The sequence below is a fragment of the Phaenicophaeus curvirostris genome, chromosome 7, assembly GCF_032191515.1.
Source record: "Phaenicophaeus curvirostris isolate KB17595 chromosome 7, BPBGC_Pcur_1.0, whole genome shotgun sequence".
NCBI lineage: Eukaryota > Metazoa > Chordata > Aves > Cuculiformes > Cuculidae > Phaenicophaeus > Phaenicophaeus curvirostris.
The window spans coordinates 4,943,697-4,965,135 of record NC_091398.1 but is presented as its reverse complement, the minus strand read 5'-3'; the positions used below and the strand labels follow the sequence as shown (position 1 = coordinate 4,965,135).

Below are 21,439 nucleotides of genomic sequence, written 5' to 3'. Positions count from 1 at the left end.
TCATCGCCGATTTGAAAAGCACACGAAAATGTTTTCCCATTTTCAATATTGTGTGAGTAATGTTCCCATTGAAAAGTAATGGAGTGAAGTTGTCACTTGTCAGGTCCGTTATTAAGGAGGATGACTCTCAGGTCTTCTTTTTGTACTAAAATAAATCTGTCACTATCGTTATGCTCGTGCGTTCTTTTGCAATAACCGACTGGAATCTGAATAACTCTGAGAATTCCCATGTCACTTTGTAAAGTCAGGAATTGAACACGGTGAGCTTACTCCCAGGGCAGTCCTGGTGATACAGAAAACCAAGATTCAGGTTTTAAATATCAGTTACGCTTTCCTCACGCTGATTTTTTTCTTCTTTCTGGTCAGGTAACTTTTTTCAGCATCACTCAATACTTTTTCTTGGAATTCCAACTTTTTAAACAACCAAAAGCAGAAAAATCAAAAGTTAAAGTCAATATGATCAAACGCAGCATCATTAAATTGCATTTCTAAGAATGTAGATGTGAATTAAGTACATGCATGTATGTATCGGGAGTTTGTTAATGAGAGGCTGGAACCTCCATTCCTCTTTGGAGCTGCTGTTGGAGACTTCAGAAACGAGTCCTCTGATCCACCAGGTCTTCAGGCGGTGAACCTAGAACTCTTTAAACCCAAATGCCATTTCAGACACGTGGATGGCTGAAAATTACCGGCAGTATTTCAGTGTTCCGATTTCGGGATGGTTGTGTACTTTTGTAGATTGTAACCTGTGCCCTTTGAGTCTCTATTTATGTGTCAAAATGCTTTTTTTTTAATTGCTTTGAAAAAGGTAAAAAAAAAAAAAAAGGCATTTTCTGTGTGAGCCGCTGCATTTAATGGAACACAAACTTTCTTTTTGCTCTGCAGTCTCGGAAAGGGAGTGACCCAGACAAAGAGAAGAAGGTCCTGGAGAGCAGAACAGATAGCATTGGAAGCGGCCGCGCAATCCCAATTAAACAGGTAATGCCGAAATACCTCTTTTCTTTTCCCCCTGCTTCCCGTAGTTGGAGACACACCTCGGGTCTTAAGCGCTCTGATGGCGAGCCCCTGCGCCAAGACGCATTTGATGTGCTCCGGTGATGAATGTGGAAGTCACTCACTTGACATCAATTAGGAGAGGTTCCTGTGTGTATTAAAATAGGATCATTAGAATAAGAAGAGGGAAAATGTGACAACAGGCCTAATGAAGTGCAGTCTGCCGGCCTGCATATGGAGCGGGTTTCTTGGCTGTGGTGCCTTCAAAGGCGCCTTTGTAGAGGGGGCTTTGATTGGGCCGTGAGCCGCCGGGGCGGCGGGTAGCTCCGACTGCTCCACAAGAGCCCCTTGTGATGGCGGGAGCAGCCTGATGTGGCCCTAATTTGCTGCTGCAGACGGACATCTGAACGCGGTTTCAGGCTGGTTCGTAACAACGAGGCAATTAGTTGTGATAATCATAGCCGGTGTGTCAGCTGTGCGCTCTTGTTTGTAATTTGCTAATGAAGGAATTGTAACTTTGATTAGGTTCAGTTTCATTTAGACCTTATTATATAAGGGAACATTTACAGCTGTAATGTGTGGCCTTAATTAAACTTCCTCATTACACAACAGGACTTGAATTCGAGGATTTGTTTTGGTCTGTTTTACTAGCCTAGATGCACTTTCATTAGCCCGGAATCTCAATGCTAAATTGGAGCTGGGAACGCTCCTTTGAAAGGCAAAAGCAATGTCGGCATCTGATGCCAAGTAGTTGGATGAATGAGATCATTTACTTTCTCAAATTAAATCCCCCTGACCGTGTGCGGTTCAGAGCCCTGCGCTAAGCGTTGGTGCGGGATGCTTTACCCACAGTTTCTGCGACAGCGTTTGCAAGTGTTCACTTCTGTGTGAATTACTTTGCCGAAGGTGGCAAAAGCACCGAGGGAAGGGAGCTTATTTTCTTCACACGCAATCGTTTCCAGTTTCTTTTGGTGGCTTTCCTGCCTTCCAGAGGGTCTCTTCCCTCTTCTAATCTTCCTCAATCTATGCTTCATCTCGCCACGTGTCCCCTCTGTGCATGGGCTTATGAGTTTGGGGTTTTCTTTTGGGGGGTGAGAGGGAGATGGGTTTGTCCCCTGACTGTTTGCAGTGATTTTGTTTGTTAGAGGCGGTTAAAAAGGCCTCTTGGGGCCATCAGGCAGCCACCGTGCTGTCGTGTCTGTGAATCTCCAGTAGACAAATTTTAATCAAACAGACCGCAATTCAGAAGAGCAGTTTGAAACCAGATAAGCTCAGCATTTGGCTCTGCGTTCGGGGGAGGAGATTCCAAGCATTTAAAACAAGCTACAATTTTTTTTTTTCTACAGCTTTTGTATGGTACAAGATGGGTTAGACCGGCTGGAATTCTTTTGGGTGATGCTAATTAAACAAAAGCACCTGCGAATGCAGCTGAAAATGAAAAACTGAGAAATATACTTTTCAATATTTATTCAAGGCGTAGCTACTCTACTCTTGGAAAATGCTGTTGTATGAAATTAATCTGATTTAAAATGCAGTTTTCGGAAGAGTAGTGTAATATAAGTTTTTTCTAAGTGATTGCACCATGTTGTAATGAAATATCCCCTACAATCTCTTGCATTTCTCTATTGAAAAATTCTCCCTGTAACCCCTGCTCGTACACCGAGTGTGACCAGTCTTTGGGGAATGGGTACTTTTTATTATTAATCCCAATTATGGTAATTTCATTTTTTTCACGTGCAAACGAGTACCAGAAAAATACTTGAGTGGGTCTGTAGTTGGCAGATACATCCTGTTCGTGGGGGTTTGGGAAGGGTGCTGGAAGAAGGGAGGATGAGTGGCATGGAGTGCTGTAGGGTTGATGCTGGCAGGGGTATCATCATACTTGTATGGATGTGGGAGCTCACGGTTTTTCTATGTTGCAGTAGAGTGTGGGAGCCCAGCACCACTGAGCCATTGAAGCCAAAAAAAAAAACCAAAAAGGATGGAATAGAAAAAAATACTTTTTTGAAACATTTAATTAAAAATGGGTATGTAATGTGTTTTCAAACTGATAATGTCTCATTGCTGTTTAAAAACGTACATTAGTTTGAAGTGGTCTTTGATTCCATACATTCGAAGCAGAAATGGCTCCCAGAGGATGGTCAGGGGAAGCTTTTTGTGTCCCTGCTATTTAGATGGAGAGGTCCCATCAGTAGGGGTGGCACCGAGTTAAATTGCTGATACAATTGTGTTCCCGGTGGGCTCCACAGGGACGGATACTTGGGCGTCGCTCCGAGGCAGCGGAAAATCCAACCAGAAAGGATGCAGTCTCTTTTATTTTATGCATTACCTGTGAATAAGACAGAGGGAGGTGAAAAGGAACTTCTTGACCTAAAAATTTTAATGTGTCATGCGCCCGTGCTTCCTGCAGCGAGAAGCTCTTTGCGTTGTGATTTGTTTCTGTGACAAATGGTCGGGGAATAGTAAGAGAAACCTGTTGTCAGGAAGCTGAATGCAGAGTGTAGTGGTCACAGCATTGCTGTGGGAGAGCTATCTTCTGATATCATTGGAAGGCTTTTCGTTTTAATCTTTCTATCACCCTATTTTCCACTGTTTGTCCTCCTCTTAACCTGAATGTCACTTTGCAAACTGCCCTGTGCAGGAATAACCTCCAGTTATCTTAAACATGCTCTGACATCTTGAAGCTGCTGTTGAGCAAAATGCCTCTGTCAGCTTCGTGCTTATACATCTTCTATTACATCTGTGTAACAACCATGCTTTTTTCATGTCTGTTCTCAGGGCTTTGGTTTATTCTCTGTAGGTTCGTACTCTCTGTGCTGTAAAAGGGCTGCTGGCTGGGCTGTGCTTCTGCTGCAAGGTAGAAGTCCAAACTCATACTTGCAGATCGGGGCTTCGGTTGTGTTAGTTGAGTAGAATCACCTCCAAAAAACTAAGTTGTAGTTGAAACTCAGATCCCACTGGATTTTGTGTTCTCAGTTCTCTGCTACTTGGAAAAAATGTAATTGCAAAAAAGCAAATAGTGAAAAGAAAACTCTTACTGTTCAGATGTTGGAATTAATGGCTTGGTTATCCAGTGTATTTGGTGGTGCCTGTGATAGTTCTTATCTACCTAGGGACTCCCAAAATCAGAAATACTACTTTCCAACTTAAAAAAAAAAAAAACAGATCAAAACAAAAAAGGCAAAAGCCATGAAACAGTGACCAAAAAACCCAAACAAAAACAAACCTGAAACAGGCTTATTGGAAGCTGGAAGTGTTCTGGTTTTGGGAAAAGTGCTTTTCCAGTGCTAGAGGGGCGTATGAAAGGAGGGAAGAAGAGCTGTTATAATATATAAACGTATGGAAAAGCAGCTCTCTAGGAAGCGTAGAAATGTGACGGCAAAGAGCTTGTTGCTCATCTTAGCTGCAGGTTTTCTCACAGATGAGATCTTCATCGCCACTGTTGACCCAGCGTGCCTTGGGCGGATGCCTGTTGTCCGAGCGATGCTGTTGTGTGTGTGCAGACAGTTTAAACTGGCAGAGGAGCGGAAGGGACGTTGGTAGGGACGTTACTTTTCTCTTCTGGTTTCTCTCTGAATGCACAGACACATCTTGAGAAGGGAGCTAGGCTGGCACAAAGACTTGCTTATGGTTTGGTATCACAGCCTTTCTGGGACCCAGACACCGACCCGCACAGCTACTGGGGTTTGACAAAAGCCAAGAGTTGCAACCTGTTCCCGAATTCTTGTTCTCGGTCCCTGGATCTCTTGAGAGTTTGAGGGAAATAGGTAAAATTGTAAATTGCTTATTTCTTTCTGAGGAAACTTTTCTCTCTTTGAGAGCTTTTACCTTGACTTAAAGCAAGCAGGTCAGGAAGAGTTAATGGTCTTATTCTTTCTGTCCTTCCTTAATGTTAAAACCCCCTTTTCACTGCAGCGCTAAATATGGTTTTATCGGGCTAAGCCTTATAAAACTGTTCTGATGAACCTTCTTGCTCCCAGCAGAAACCCAAACGGGAGGTGATGAAAAGTAGACACGTTTTTAAAGCGTGTCTGCTAACTTCTGCCAAAATACTCCGAGGTGAATGAAATTTTGGGAAGGCCAATTTCCCAGGGAGGAAATAGCAGGCATAGAAGTATCAGCATGCCTTAAATGCCTTATGGTTGGACTCGATGATCCGGTGGGTCTCTTCCAACCTGGTTATTCTATGATTCTATGAAATCCTGTCTCCTTGGCATCCTTTGAGAACTGTGATTGGCATCGTTTTCCAAAACGAAAGCAAAGTCTCATTCCTATGCTGTTTAAATATTTTCTACTAATGAAAATGGAGTCAGAAAATGTCTGGAACAGCATTAGGCGAAAGTTAAAATCCAGAGAAAAGCCTGTACTTTTGAGAAAGAGGCACTTAAACTAAAAATGTTTATTATCTTCTGTAGTGCTGCAAGTACTGCCCTTAAAGCAGACTTGGGGTTCTGTTCAAAACCATTTATTCTGAAAACGAAGCCTTGTCCCTGCTAGCCTGAGTCGGTATTTTGTAGCACATATTGGGCTGCGCGGCTTAGGGTGACGTCTCCCTTGTACGATGGGGAGTTCTGTAACATTTTGGGAAGATGACTTTGTTTGCTGCGGTCTCGCAGTAGGGCATATTCGAATGAAAAAAAAAAGCACAACAAGAAAAATAAAAGCAAGCAGCTCAGCTCAGCGGTGAGTGGGCTTGTCATGTATTAATTTTTCATTGCTGTGGAGAATTGTACATACATAATCACTTGATTGCAGTGGGAGTTAGCGGGCTCCTATGGTGTCATTTGCATAAATCTTGTTAAGTCAATGGCAGTTAATGAAGTACAAATGAGCCTGGAGAAGGTGACATGCAAATCGTGGGTGGCAGATGGGAGGTCTGGGTTTGGGATGGCAGCTGTGTGCTCTTTCTTTTCCCCCCGTCCTCCTTCTCCTGCCCTCACCCCCCCAGATTAGAGTGTAAATAAATACCTAAGAGCTGGCCTTGACTTTCTGCTTTCAACCCTTCTTCTACTTGCCATTTGCACTTCATCACAGATGCTCCTATTATTATATTGCCCGACTATATAACCTTGACTGTTCTTTTACCAAAAAAGCTGGTCGAAATAGGGTTTGAGAGGTTGCCTCAGCCCTTGCCCTGGGAGGCGCGGCACCTCTTGTGCCCCCAGATTCCTGCATCATTTAGCAGTAGCAAACATGAAGTCTGGATTAAAAATAAGTGATATAATGGTTAATTTTATATTGATGACAGTGAAAAACTTGCCATCTATGACTTGCAAAGGTAAACTAGAATCCACTCTCTTCTCTCAGTTTGCATTGATAGAGAAAGCTGAATGTCTTATTCAGGCTTTACTTTTTGGTGATATTTCCAATGACCTTCGTTGCTTACCAGCTTGGCAGATTTAAGTACTTTAATCACAATTGAATTAGGTATTTAGTCTTTATTTTTGACTCTGAACTAAAAATGCCAAGTATTTTTCAGGTTCTAAGATAGGGGCTTTGTCAGCAAATGGGGCAGGAGTCACAGATTTGCTTTTCATGAAGAAGAGTTTGGTTCCTGAATGCTCGTTGCCTTAGGATGGGTGTGAACAAAACTGGAACTTCACAACATACATATGAATTTTATAAAAAAATAGCATTAAACATGGCCAAGAGAGCTATTGGAAAATGATATCAACAAAAGCCCATCTCTGGAGGTGCTCAAGGTGTCCTTGCCCATGGGAGGGGGTTGGAATGGGCTTTACGGTGCCTTCCAACCCAAACCATTCTATGATTCTATGAAATGTCAAACCTCACATTAGAAAAAGTCACTCTGGTTAAGCAGCTTCTGAAATATTTGAGGAGTTACATTGTGACTTATGACCCCTTATCAGCAATATTTTTTTTTAAGGAACTTTAATAAATAGAGTTCCTCAGAATTTCCTGTGAACTTTTTAGTTTCAAGCCTGGCCGTTGCTTGCGTTGTCGATTCTCAATCCTTCCCAAATGCCTTAGAAGAATAGAAGTAAATCAATTTTTAAAAAAACTTTCCTGTTTGGGGGAAAATCTGTGCTATTTTTTTGCTTTTTAAAGCCAATTTATGCTTTTTTTTAATTTAATCACTTTTTTTTTTACTACTGAACTCTTTTAATACGTTGTTTCTGCACTGCTCTGTGGAAAGAATCTCTGGGAAAGTGGGAACTACTTTATTTCTCCGTTTCTTTTACCTAGGCGCTCCTCGCTGCAATTGCCAGTGCCTGCATGGCAGCCCTTGCCAAGTGGACATTAGGAAATGTCTTTCAAATGAAAGAAGAGGATTTCCATGTAGTTTACCTGAAACTTTGCTTTTAGTTAGACTTAGTTTTAGTGTTCCCTCTTGCTATGTGCCTGGGGAGAGGCTTTGCTGCTGTGCTTGAGCAGCGTGCCTCTTCCAGCCTGACCAAGCAAAGACTTTGCGGTGACTGTCCATGCTGTGGAGTGTGAGGAGAGCTCTGGGTGAGGCAAGATCTTCTGGTACTAACCATCTTCCTTCCTTCTGCATGCCCTACCTTAGCCTGTCCATTTGCGTTTCTTCCCTTCTTCCTGATCCCTCCGTTCCTAGTGTTGCCTTATTATAATCTTTTAGCCTAACTAGACAGGACTGTAACACGTTTTTCCCTATCAGTCTGTATTAGAATCATAGAATCATAGAATCATAGAATAGTTGGTGTTGGAAAGGACCTTAAAGATCATCTAGTTCCAACCCCCCTGCCATGGGCAGGGACATCCCACTAGTTCTGGCTGCCCAATGCCCCATCCAACCTGTCCTTGAATATTCCTTTAAAAGTTTAGTCTTAGGACAGTCACAATCACAGAATAGTTGGTGCAAGAATTTTGATTCGATTATTAAATTATATCTTCTTCATGAGCAATTCCCATTAGCCATGTTTTAGTCTCATATTTATGAGCTCTCAACCTATTTAGTTATTAATTTGCTTGACAGCGCTAATAATCTGTTTTGTAAAATTCTGTTTGTGTGCCTTACCACCTGTTATCCAATAAATCCCTTTTGCCAGAAGGAAAAATAGTGATACAGATTCAAAGTCTATTACTATAGAAGACTTTGAGTCGAAAATTTAGTTATACCCTGAAGAACATAGATCATAAGATAAAATCAATTATTTTCTACCTTTTAGGTCCCATATTTTGTGCAAATTGATACTTTTTAAAGAACTGTATAAATAAACACTTCTTCTCAATGCATTGGATGTAGTAGAGGAGAAACTCGTCATTAACCTTGATAATTGGATCCAATGGTATTGCTCAACTTCAAAACAGAGGTTTTAGAGCTTCATTTGGATTTTCATGGGCTTTGCCCCATGATGCCATTCTGACCTCCTGCCTGCCTGGTGCTCTGTGCTGCTCAGCCTCCTCCTTCTCTGCAGTTCCCTACAGGTGCAGGTCAGTCCAACTCTGCTTTCTGAACGCTTTCTGTCTTCCCAGTCTCCTTGTCCTTTGTTAATTTTTGGTTCTGGCTGGGGCTGGAACACTTTCCGTATGAGGCCAGGCTGAGAGAGTTGGGCTTGTTCAGCCTGGAGAAGAGAAGGCTCCAAGGAAACCTTATAGCGACCTTCCAGTACCTGAAGGGGCTATAAGAAAGCCGGGGAGAGACTTTTTACAAAGATGTGTAGCAATAGGACAGGGGCAGTGGCTATAAACTGGAGAGGGGCAGATTTAGACTAGACCTGAGGAGGAAATTCTTCACTGTGAGGGTGGTAAAGAACTGGAACAGGTTGCCCCAGGGAAGTTGTGGCTGCCCCATCCCTGGAGGTGTTCAGGGCCAGGTAGGATGGGGCTCTGAGCAGCCTGATGCAGTGGGAGGTGTCCCTGCCCATGGCAGGAGGGTTGGAACTGGATGGGCTTTAAGATCTCTTCCAACTCAAGCTATTCTATGATTCTATGATTTATGTGTACAGCACCGATGACACAATTCATGTGTGGAGTAACGCACATTGCTATTTTAGCTTGGTCCTCCCCACTGAACCAGAAAGAACGTTCTACCTGGAATCTGTTTTCCCCTAGAATACTGTTAGAGCATTTCAGTAAGTATGGCAGTGTCTTGGAAATAGGTTTTGAAAAGAGATGTTCTGCCACGTCTCGTCAGTCAAACCGATGTCCTTAGTCCTCCTTGCTAGCAGAAGAGCACTGGAACGCTTCAGGCAAGTGTCAGACCCCAGACCCGCCACCGTCATAAACAATAAATGCTTTTTTGCAACCGGTTTCACAAATGTAAATGTTTACTTTGAGTCTACCAAAAGAGAGAGCACATAAGCAACCGTCTTAATATCTGTTCTTAAATTAATTCATGTGACTTGACAGGGCGAAAGAAGACAGTATAGGAGGAGCAGGACGGACACAGGACGCTACAGCTGGTGCATTAGCCAGCCCGCTGCTGGGGCTTGTCCTGTGGCTTCTCTTCCATCCACATCTAACATCGGGTCATATTTTGTGATAAAAATGGGTAATGCTTATAAAGACCAAAAACGTTGTCCAGGAAGGACGGCAGCAAACATCTAGAGGGCATGCAAAACTAGGATTTAATGCCTTTGCTATAAAATCATGCAATGCCCTGAGTTGGAAGGTATCCACAAGGATCATCAAGTCCAGCTCCTGTCCCTGCACAGGGCAACCCTGGCATTCACACCATGGCTCTCAGGGCATGTCCCCTCTGTGATATGCTGTTCCACAAGCTCCTTCACCCAAACCCCTGTTTCACTGCCACAACAACCCCGCGATGCTGCGTCTGCTCTGGCTTCCACAGCACAGCGTTCACAGGTACCGCTGCTTTGGCGTTGGTTTATTGATGCTCATGCAGGCTCAGCAGCAGCTGGTCGCAAGCCAGCGTTGGTGTCCCCAGAGAGCAGCTTTCCAAAACTCAGGAATTATGTGATTTACAAGGAAGTGGCAGATGACATAGTTGTATTTATTTATATCTAGCGTGAGGTGTAATTTCCTCTGTCACACTCCTGTCTAATCACAGTAATCAGTATCCAGCTCCGCTTGTACAAACACGAGGATGTGGGTTTTAGCCAAATACTCTTAGTGCTGAAATCTTCTGTGTAATTCCTCTGCAATTGTTTATAATCAGAACATACACATTTTGCTGTGGTTTTAATTAGCTGATTACTAGTTATAAAATGTTTTGTACTCGCTGTGGTTCTGTAAATTGTTAACTGGTAGCTACCAGTATAATTAAATATTTCGGAGCACTTGGCTATGGTTGCATTGAACTGTGAAGAAATAATGTTATATAGCCAATCAAAAAGAGATACTTGTAAACTCATTTAAAGCGTCAGAGTGTGTTAGGACTATCATGGTGATGCTTATTGCAGGAGAAATTAAAGATACAGTTTTGTGCTAAGAGGCAATACAGAAATTAGTTCCTGAATTAGTTGTTAATTGATTTGGTAATTCCCTCGGGTCTGCATGCTCTTTTTTCCTTTTTCGTTGTTGCATTCAGTTAACAGTGACTATTCCCAGTGCACTTGAAATATTTTTTCCAATTAGATCAAATGTGCCCTTACATCAGAGGAACGGCTACAGCTACGTGTGCCTGCCTGGAATAATGTTTCATTTGACTGCGAAGGCTGGGTTTGTGTGGTTTACTGTTGATGATTTTCTCATACCATCCCAAGAAAAGCAGTAGTTGCTGTAAAAGTTCTGGATTTAATGGACTTTGTGTGCAGTTTCATTAGCTTGCTTTAATTTCTGCCTCTGTGATACCAAGCAGTGGAAGGAGATGAGGATGCCGTGCTCTTGGGCTTGCTTCTCGGTTCTAACCCTGCCAGCTCCAGGTGTTAAAGGCTCCTCTGCCCTAGGCTGAGGTTTCTACCTGACAGTCCAAGGGAATGACCCTTTCTGACCCTGAGCCAAAGCAGATGGGCCTGAGCAAGAACCTCAGCAGCTCTCAGGTAGGCAATTCCTCTTTCTTCCCTGTCTGTCAGTCTGGCCCAACAACTCATCCGCTTCCTCCTGCTTTTGGAGTTCTGCTGGTTTTGCTTCCTCAGGTATCTGACGGCAGCAGGAGAAAGATGTCATGGATGCCCCATCCCTGGAGGTGTTCAAGGCCAGGTTGGATGGGGCTTTGAGCAACCTGATCCAGTGGGAGGTGTCCCTGCCCATGGCAGGGGGTTGGAACTAGGTGATCTTTAATGACCCTTCCAACCCAAACCATTCTGTGATTCCATGAAAGCTGGACTTTAGGTCTTTAGCTTATAAGGACTGCATTTCTACTATGTTTCTTTTAATTGATCGCTTAGTATTTGAGAGTCCCTAAAATGATTTTTCTGTCTCATAAATTTTATCTTGAAATACCTGCAGACATGGTGCAGTGACAGTCCCAAGTGTGCCCAGACCAAGGTAAGCAGACTACAGCTGCTCCACAGGTGTATTTAAAGATCTGTCAGTGAGATATATTAATAAACTTCCCAGAGAAATGAACTTTCTGTCACTTTTTGGACTGCCTCTGACTGTGTCCTGAAGCTAAGGGCCTCCAGGAAAGCTGTGCAGGGAGTCTTGATCAAAGAGTGCAGGGATAGGACAAGGGGGAATGGTTTGAAGCTCGAAGAGGAGAGATTGAGATGAGATCTTAGGAAGAAATGTTTCCCTTTGAGGGTGGTAAGGCCCTGGCCCAGGTTGCCCAGAGAAGTCATGTAAGCTTCCTCCCTGGAGGTGTTTAAAGCCAGGTGGGATGAGGCTTTGAGCAACCTGATCCAGTGGGACGTTTCCCTGCCCATGGCAAGGGGGGTGGAACTGGATGGGTTTTAAAGTCCCTTCCAACCCAAACCATTCTGTGATTCTGAGTCTTGGATCGCACATTGAAAATGAGCGTGGAAGATGGTGAAGATGTGTCATATCACTTTGGCAGAGAGCAGGAGGAGGGAATGATCAAAAGCAATGTGGGTATAAAAGAGAACATCAATAAAGAAAGCCATAATATGACTTTAAAAATTTTATTAGAATTTTCCAGTGCTGAAATGGTGTAATATATCAAGGTGACATCTCAATGTGACACACAGAGATTGACAGCAATGGGGTCACTAAGGTATCATTGTTGTTGCTCTTAGGCTAAGAACTGACCCCTGGCCAAGAGCCTTTGATTCAAGATGGCTGTATCTAGATGCTGCTTCTTTTTATGGGGAGGTTCACATTAGACATCGGGAAAAAATTGTGTACTGAAAGGGTTACAAGACACTGGAACAGCTGCCCTGGATGTGGTAGAGTCACCATCCCTGGAGATGTTTAAAACAAGGGTTTTAAACAAGGCACTCAGGGATGGTTTAGTAGTGGAGAGGTAGAGTTGGACTTGATGACCTCAAAAGTCTTTACCAACCAAACGATTCTATGATTCTATACGCAAATGATAAAAAAGAAACATATGGCATCACTTAGTGGCTTATTGAATGCATGATTTTGTAAACAGAGAGTAGAAATGATTGACCTTTGGTTATTTTTAGTGGATGAGATCTTGAGGTGGATGGATCCTAGAAGCGATATCTCACCAAGCAACGGTGGTTTTAAAGAAAATGACTGCAAATTCTCTAAGGCTGAGATGCGCATCCAGAGCTGGATGTACTGTGTTGGGTTTTAGTTTGTGAATATTTGTTCAAGGTATTCGATGCAAACCAAACATTCCTCTTGCAAAAACACCTTTGTTCCAAGGGGCCTTGGTGTGTTGGAAAAGATTCCGTGTGGGCTACCTTTGGAGGCTGGAGCTCTTCCTCCGAGGGCATGAGGAATTAGGCCAGAGAAGTGACATAACAAGATTAAGTAGGAAGCTTATGACAGTTAGCAAGTGAGACTGCCTGCTAGACTTGGGTTGACACGATGATTATTAATATGTTGTAAAGATGTTTGGGGGATTCCACCATATTTGTATGGTTGCCAGCAAAATGTTGACAGTTGCATTGTGGTTAATAAATTCATTTAGATTTATAAGCATTGTTTACAGAACCTGTTCGCCTGCTGAAACTCTAACAGCATCTGTTCCTTCTTACTAATTAACTGCTAATTACGAATGAGCTTTGTGTGTTTGTCAGTATAACTGGCTCATGCATTTTGTAAGGAACATTAACAAATTGATTTACATAGTGGTAAAGCAATCAAAAGAGTAAACTGAACAGCACGCATTTAAAGCCCTTTAGCCTAATCTTTTGAATGAGGCAAACTTTAGGCATTCTAAATGTTTTCATAATTCTTTTGCTACCTTTTAATTGTGTGGTAATTGCATGTGAATCTCAGCCAGGGGTGTTGACCCAGCATCCCTTGTTTCTTGGTTTTATTTGGGTTTTTTTAAGAAGACCCTTGGCACTGTCAGCATCTGACACTTGTGAGCAAGCGTTTCTCGAGGGTATAAGTGGCAATGGCAAATAATAAATAGTAGAAGGCATTAAGAAGGAATATTGTTGGAGGGAAGGGACATGCAGAGAAAAGGATCTTTGAAATCGTAGAATTATAGTCATAGAATCGTAGAATGGTTTAGGTTGGAAGGGACCTCGAAGCCCATCCAGTCCCACCCCCTGCCATGGGCAGGGACACCTCCCACTGGATCAGGTTGCTCCAAGCCTCATCCTGCCTGGCCTTGAACCCCTCCAGGGATGGGGCAGTCACCACTGCTCTGGGCAACCTGGGCCAGGGCCTCCTCACCCTTAGTGAAAAATTTACTAAAATCTCATCTAAATCTCCTTTCTGTCAGCTTAACGTCGGTCCTCTGACTTTATCTGCTTTGTTATTGGTCGTCAACATCCCAGCTATGGGACTCCTTGCACTTTAGTTAAAATACAGTTTTCTCTAATGCTAATTTTATTCTTCTAAAACCTTCAAACTGCAGTAATTATCAACACATATTTAGCGCAATCTCAGCAGATGGGCCATATGTTGGCTCTTAAATATTTTTGATTTAAAGGGAATAATTCAGTAGTGAAATTCTTAAAAAAATAAAATTTTAGTTTATCTTGCATAAGTTAGAACAAGGAGAAAAATCAAGTAACTGAATGCTGTGTTTGTTATAAAGGGTCCTTCGCCTTATGATAAATTGGAGATGAGTCACATGGTTAGATGGCATGGATGTATTTCACTTACAGTTGTCCTAGAGCTGTAAAGCTTAGAAATGAGCCTTGTAACCAACGTTACAAAGACAAAAGTAATGCAAACACACAGCTGCAGGATTTAGTTTTCCTGAGTGGCTTAATATAACCATGAGGAATTCACAGAGTGGTTTATACAGACTGAAACTTGCCAGAAAAACTCGATTGCTTTTTTGACAGAATTTCAAAATAAGCACATGGAGCAAATGTAACAGATGTAAAATATTTTGGATTTTAGTAAAGCATTTTGGTACTGCCTTGCTACATTTTAATTGAGAGTTTATCCAAATGCGTTTGGCTAAAGACTGTGATGTGGATTGAAAATGATCTGTAAGATCATGAACAAAAGCTAAAGCCAGCCCGTGGCTCGAGCTGGCTGGAGGAGGATTGAGCTTGGTTCAGCGCTGGGGTTGATGCCATTGATGGTGGTGTTGGAAGCACAAGCAGACAAATAGCACTGATATTAGTCCTCCCTGGGGTGGAGCTGGAAAGAGAGAGGCACATCAGGAAGGAGACAGGATCTGGAGCTAGTGACTATGTGAAATGGGATTTGACTTGCAAAGACACAAGTCACTTAATAGAAGCCGTATCCTCCTGCTCTCTCCGAAGTGCTCACGCATGCCAGACTTTCCTTCTTCCTTCGTGTTTGCTTGTGAAGGCAAATTCTTGACGAAGCACTGGGTGCTGTCTCTTACCAGGGCTATGTGGCTGCTTCCAAAAGTGGATTTTTATCCTTGTTTCAAATCATCATAGAGTCGTAGAATCACTAAGGGTGGAAAAGACCTCTGAGATAATCCAGTCCAGCCGTCAGCCCAACACCACCGTGCCTGTTAAGACAAATAACCACAAAGGGTGCTAAGGGGCATGGTTTAGTGATTGGTGGGAATGGTTGGATGGATGATCCGGTGGGTCTCTTCCAACCTGGTTATTCTATGATTCTATGAAAAACAAATGCAGTGTGGTAGAATAAACTAGCGTGGGTCGTGAACTGTGGTTAACCTGAGTTAAAACCCAGATACCCAAATCTTTGCTGGTTTAAGCCCCGTTGGAAAGTTGTTCTGCCTTTGTATGCTTATGATATCTCCCTGAGACGCTTCAGCAACCCCAGTGACAGGGAGCTGTGTACTCACCATTGCAGCCAGGTCTGCAGTAGGATGACTTGAGGGGAAATTGGGTGGCTTTCCTTCTGAAACCCGTGTCTGGTTTCCCTCTTCTGCTTTTGCCAAGATAGACCCTGCAAGTTCAACTTGGGCTTCTACTTGAGAAGGGAATGCAAATGGTGAATGCGCTTTGAGGATAAAACATCTTTGCATCACGTTGTAAAGGATGCGCAGCTCTAGCGCGGAGAATGACAAGTGAGCCATTTGAGAGCAATACCCTGCAAGATGTATGCAAGGTCATTAAAATGCGTGGATTAGATGAGGGGTTCAAGGCAGTGTGGGGGAGAAGATCCCACCTCTAAAGCCAGATCAGTCTCTGACTAAACGTTAAAGATAATCAGGGTATGTTAGCAGCGCTAGTGATGTGAGTTCTCATATGAGATCACTACTTTGAAGACTAGCAAGCTAATTACAGTTGGTGACAGTGCACTTGTAATTATGCATGGGAATCCTGGACTACATCAAATGAAGTGTGACCAGCAGGTCGAGGGAGGGGATTCCACCCCTCTGCTCTGGTAAGACCTCACCCAGAGTCCTGTGTTCAGTTCTGGAGTTCTTAGCACAGGAAGAACATACATCTGTTAGAGCGAGTCCAGAGGAGGCCACAAAGGTAATGCAAGGGCTGGAGAACCTCTGCTACGAGGACAGACTGAAAGAGTTGGAGTTATTCAGGCTGGAGAAGGCAAGGCTCCAGGGAAACCTTAGAGCAGCGTCCAGTACTGAAAGGGGCTCCCAGAAAAGATGGAGAGGAGCTTTTTATCAAGGAGTCCAGGGACAGGTCAGGGAGTAATGGTTTTAAACTAAGGGTGGGAGGAGATCTAGACTGGCTATAAGGAAGAAATTTTTTACAGTGAGAGTGGTGAGGCCCTGGCCCAGGTTGCCCAGGGATGTAGTGGAGGCCCCATCCCTGGAAACATTCAAGGACAGGTTGGATGGGACGTTGAGCCTGGTTAAAAATGTCCCTGCTTTTGCATCAGCATTGGACTGGGTGACCTGTAAAAGTCCCTTCCAACTCAAAGCACTCTATGATTCTTTTAATCTACAGTGAGTTTGCCAGGAAAAGACCTGTTACTGCTGTGCTCTGAGGCACAGGTATGGAATAATGACGAGGAGATGGTATTCAATATAAGGCTTAATACTAAGACAAAACTTCTGGACTTAAGGGCTGTCTGACTGTATCACGTTCTGCATACAGAAGCGATATATTCTTTAGTGATGTGGATTTTCTTTCATAGAATCATAGAATCACCAGGTTGGAAGAGACCCACTGGATCATCGAGTCCAACCATTCCCGCCAATCTCTAAACCATGCCCCTCAGTACTTCATCCACCCGCACCTTAAACCCCTCCAGGGAAGGTAACTCAACCACCTCCCTGGGCAGACCCTTCCATTGTCTAATGACCCTTTCGGTGAAGAATTTTTTCCTTATGTTGAACCTGAACCTTCCCTGGCGGAGCTTGAGGCCATTCCCTCTTGTCCTGTCCCCTGTCACTTGGGAGAAGAGGCCAGCTCCCTCCTCTCCACAACCTCCCGTCAGGTAGTTGTAGAGACCAATAAGGTCTCCCTTTCAAAAGAGAGGAGGGACTGTTGAGACATAAACAGAGATTCTGTAGGTAAGCAAGAGCACCCAGTACATTTCTTTCCCCTTTATAACTAATATGATTCTTTGTCACAAAAGAAAAATACCAAGACATACCATTTGCAAAAGGGTTTATAGTACAGTATATCACCCTATTATGAATGACAGTATTTAAATGGTTGGGTAGAGAACTGGAGAACTGCTACAAATCAAGTAGCTAGATTAACGTCTAACGTTCTCCTCTCGTGTGAATATTTCAGGGGGGAAAAATTAAGAAATCTTCAAGTGCAAGTAGGTATTGGAAAGAAAAATCAATTAAAATAGCAAAGAAGGTAGTTGAATTGTATAGAAATTCTGCTTCTTAAAAGTGAGCAGTACATCAAACCAGAGGAGAATGGGGACTGCCTGAGAAGGCAGGTATCGTTGCTTTAGGAATCACAGTTTTAAAAGCTGTTTCATGGCCAAATGAAAAACAAAAAAAAACTTTTTTTGTGGGGAGAGATGCACAGTAATTCCTAGACGAAAAGCAGACTGGTGAGCTTTGAGGAAACTGGGTGAAAACAAATTGTGGGAGCAGACCAAGTATAGAAACACATATGGCTGGTATGCTTCATGTCAACTAAATACTCAAGTCTGAGTCTTAAAATACATGTGTATGTTTATTTTTTGGGGGTGGAGTTGAGTGTGCTGAAGTTCCTCAACGTTCCAGTTTTCACGTCTGGCACGTGAGCTGCGCAAACCCTTTCTGCAGCAGGTAGAGAGCTTGTGCATCCATCCATCACTGAAGTGTACTCGGCGTTTTGAAGATTAACACATCGCTTTTGTTTAAGCTGATGGCATGGCTAAGAACTTCTTCAGAGTACTTTATGAATTGGCCTTTTGTACAGCAAACGTTGCTGTCAATTTGTAATTCATAGTGATACTGTGTTTGTAGGTGAGGAATAATACGTGTATGATCACTGTTGTTAGTGCTTTAGTCTTGCAGCACTGTGAGATCTGTAATTCCTGATACAGATGAAGTCACACTTAATTCAAATTAAGTGACACTTTACTTATTGTTGATGTGATGTAGTGAAGCAAGAGTTTTCTCTTGAAGATTGCCAGCTCTCTGCTTCTGCAGAAGGTGAGGAGGCAAACAAAAGCAAGGGGCTTTATTTAAAGGTAAGAGGAGAGGGAAAGAATGCCAAGGCAATGGGTGACAATTAGAGGGATGGAACTCGAATGCAAAATTATGCAGCTGTGAGAAGCCAAGTGAGAACCAAGGAGAAAATCTGTATTGGGTAAGAGGAAGGAGGGCAAATATTGAACCAAGACTATGAAGAATGAAAACCAGGTGGCGTTTTCACTAACATTAAAAATCTTGAGTGTGTTTTCAGAGAGTGGCCCATCAGTCCCTGGAGGCATCTGGTTCTTAAGGTGCTGATGTCTCTATGGTGATCGATTGCTAGGTTATATTAGTGTTTGTCCAGAGGAGTTAAAGTTATGTTGAAATAATTGTGCAGAGTGCATGTGATAGGAGTCTGAAACTGTGAAGAGTCAACAAGGAGGGACTGGAGAGAGTCAGCATGTCTCGTAGAATACCTGCGTGGGCTAGGGTTGATTTCCATTGCAGGATCAGTTCACAGAAATAATAACCATAGTGGATTGAATGAAGGGATTCCATGATTCTGCTTATGCTGGGCAGAAGTTTCAGAGAGCAACGGGTCTTTCTTGTGTAACACTTACATGTGCTTGGAGAATCCATCTGTGAGAGAAATCTCATTTCTGAACTCATGGCAGATACAGGACTTAATTGACTCCAACTTCTAAAATCACATGCGGTTTAAGGAGATTAATTTCTTCTCTGGAGTTCCTGAATGGTGCTGGTGTCCTGGTCTCAAAGAGCTTGGTCTCTTGTGTGGCTTTGGCAGCGATGGCACTGAAGTTTTACTCTTCTGTTTGGATGCTGGTTTGCTTTCCTTGGCTGTTGCTCGTGCTTTTTCCCTCTGAGATATGCATAAGGATAATTTTTTAAGTCTTACATCTTGAAGAAGAGTATGCTGACCCAAGAAGCGGAAAACTCTTATTCCCAGGGAAGGGGTACAAAAACTCATTTTGAACACAAGTTTGAGTTGACGCTACATGAAGTAAAGAACATTGCTGTCCTAGGAAAGATATTTTGTGATATCCTGCAGCTGCTTCCATGGTTTTAAATAAATTGGTGTCACAGGTGTTTGAATGCTTTGTATTACAGAAGTAGCAGTGAGAGGGTAGTTTTATTAGGAATAGGATCTGTTCGATGTCAAAATTCTTAGCTTTTCTGACATTCATGAGTCGGTAGGTAATTTTTTGGGCCAGTGAATTATGCTGTGTAGCACTTCTTTTGGGTTTGTTTGTGTGGCTTTTTTTTTGTTTTAGTTCTTTGATTTTTACTTTCAGTTCCTCTAGGTTTTGTAGACAATGCTTTTTGCACTTGGAATTGTCAATTTAATTTTTTTTGGAAGATGATCTAATGTCTGTTGGGTTTTCTGTTAAAAATAGAAGTCAAGCAAGTTGCAAACCTTGCATCCCCAAGCGTTTGAGGGGCAAGAAACGACACGTGCTGTGGCTGATACCGAGTACTGCGTTAAAGCCTATAAATGCAAATTGCACAGACTGGGTCTGCATAGGCTGTAACCAAAGTGGACACTTAGAATCAGGCTGAACAGACCAAGTTCTGCCCTCAGACCTTCTTGAAGCTCATGGCCAGAGGTGAAAGAGCATCCATCCTGCCCTCCTAGCAGGGAAGTGTGGGGTGGGGTGCTGGAAGGATGGGCATAGGAAACGCAACTGGTTAGTTAGACTTGCTTTCCATTCTCTTTAATTATCTATCCATCGTGTATCTGTCCCTCATTAACGGGGGTTCTGTCTAGTGCTGTCTGTGAAGGGCTGTCACCATTAAACTGGTTATAATAGTAACAAATTAATGCGTGTCTGCCCTTTTTCTCAGGGTGTGTAAGGAATAATGTATTAGCACAAACTACTTGGAGAGGCCACGACTGAAATATTTTAGCGATGCTGTATCCACCACTTACCTGACCAATTTCTAGTACCTTGCTGTCAGGGTTGGCTTCTTACCATCCCTGCACAATAAATGTGGCTTTTCCCTGGTTGTTTTGTTTTGAGGCACTTCGAATTGGTTCCCTGTCAGCTGAAAGCTATCCCGGTGGTGGTGGCGTTCGCCAGAACGCTCTAAGTAAAAATGACTTTGTTCTCTGCTATGTTAAATTGGCTGGTTAATTCTGGTGTTATTTACCCTGTAATTCATTAGTTTTACTCTACCATTGGCAGCTGACAGGCTGTAATTTCATGCCTTGCAATAAAAGATGTCTCATAATCTGCTTCATTTAGCAGCAAGAGAATTTAATGAAATTAACTGCAGTCCTAATTATGCCAGTGAATACTAAAGACTGCTATCAAGTTTCCTTAGAAAAGGACAAGGTCCACCTCATGAAGGATTTAGGGTATAATTTCCTGGGAAAAGTTGCAAATGTCTCCTTCTATTGGCCAACGAGGGCCAATTACAAGTGCTGATAGGACTTTAATGAACTAGTTTGTTCTGAGTACGTCTCACAAGGAATAATAATTTTGTCTTTTTGAGCACGTTTTTAGAGGTTTCTCTCCTTAGAATAGCTGATCCACAAGGATGTGGTGTTTTGCTTCTGTTTTGAAGAATTTTTCCTTATCGTTTGTGGTGTCTTAAGCTGGATGTTTTCGACTGAGGGGGGCAGCTCAGCTGCTGCAAACTTCAGATATGGAATGAAGATAGTGGGTTTTGGAGATGTTCATCCCAGAAGGACATTAGACACTTGGTTCTCATATTCCATAATTCATTGGAAGGTCATAGACTCATAAAGCCGTTAAGGTTGGAAAAGACCTCTAGGGTCATCAAGTCCACCCATCAGTCCATCACCACCGTGCCTACTGAAACACGTCCCCACACCTACACATGTTTTTAACATCTCCAGGGAAGGAGATTCCACCACTTCCCTAGGCAGCTTCTTCCAATGCTTTACCACTCTTTCAGTAAAGAAATATTTCTTAATATCTACTCTAAACCTCCTCTCGTACAACTTGAGGCCATTTCCTCTCATCCTGTCACTGATTACTTTGTTGAAGAGACCAGTGCCAACCTCACTACAACCTGCTTCTGGGTAATTGTAGACGGCAATAAGGTCTCCACTCAGCCTCCTCTTCTCCAGGCTAAACAACCCCAGTTCCTTCAGCTGCTCCTCATAAGACTTGTGCTTTAGATCATAGTCCATTCATCCAAATACTGCAATCAAATATAAGTAAGAAAACTTACACGGAAATATGATGGAAGAGTGCTGACACTGCACGAAGGGAAAAAAAGAATTGGTACTAAGGAGCATTTCTAGGGCTGTGGAAAGTCTGAGGCTGTTCATCAGGATTTTGTAAAGGGTTTCTTCTGATGCCTGCTTTTTTGTGCATATTCACGACTTCGTATTGAAAAGGTCTTTCTCTGTTTGCTGGCAGGGTTATCTTGATTTCCATTCCAAAGTATTGGTTGATGCCTTTGCCAAATGTACGCTAACTGCTTTCAAAGCGCTGCCATGCTTAGACAACA

At 42.8% G+C, this 21,439-nt stretch overlaps 1 protein-coding gene across 6 annotated transcripts in view; it reads left to right on the top strand.

Moving 5' to 3' along the window:
• AGAP1 (ArfGAP with GTPase domain, ankyrin repeat and PH domain 1) overlaps positions 1-21,439 on the top strand; it is a 398,119-nt gene that overhangs the window by 200,460 nt on the left and 176,220 nt on the right. For all 6 annotated transcript variants that reach the window (XM_069860665.1, XM_069860667.1, XM_069860666.1 and 3 more), the window contains one exon: positions 886-978. In XM_069860665.1, coding sequence (XP_069716766.1) covers positions 886-978 — 93 coding nt within the window. The remainder of the gene's footprint in view (positions 1-885; positions 979-21,439) is intronic.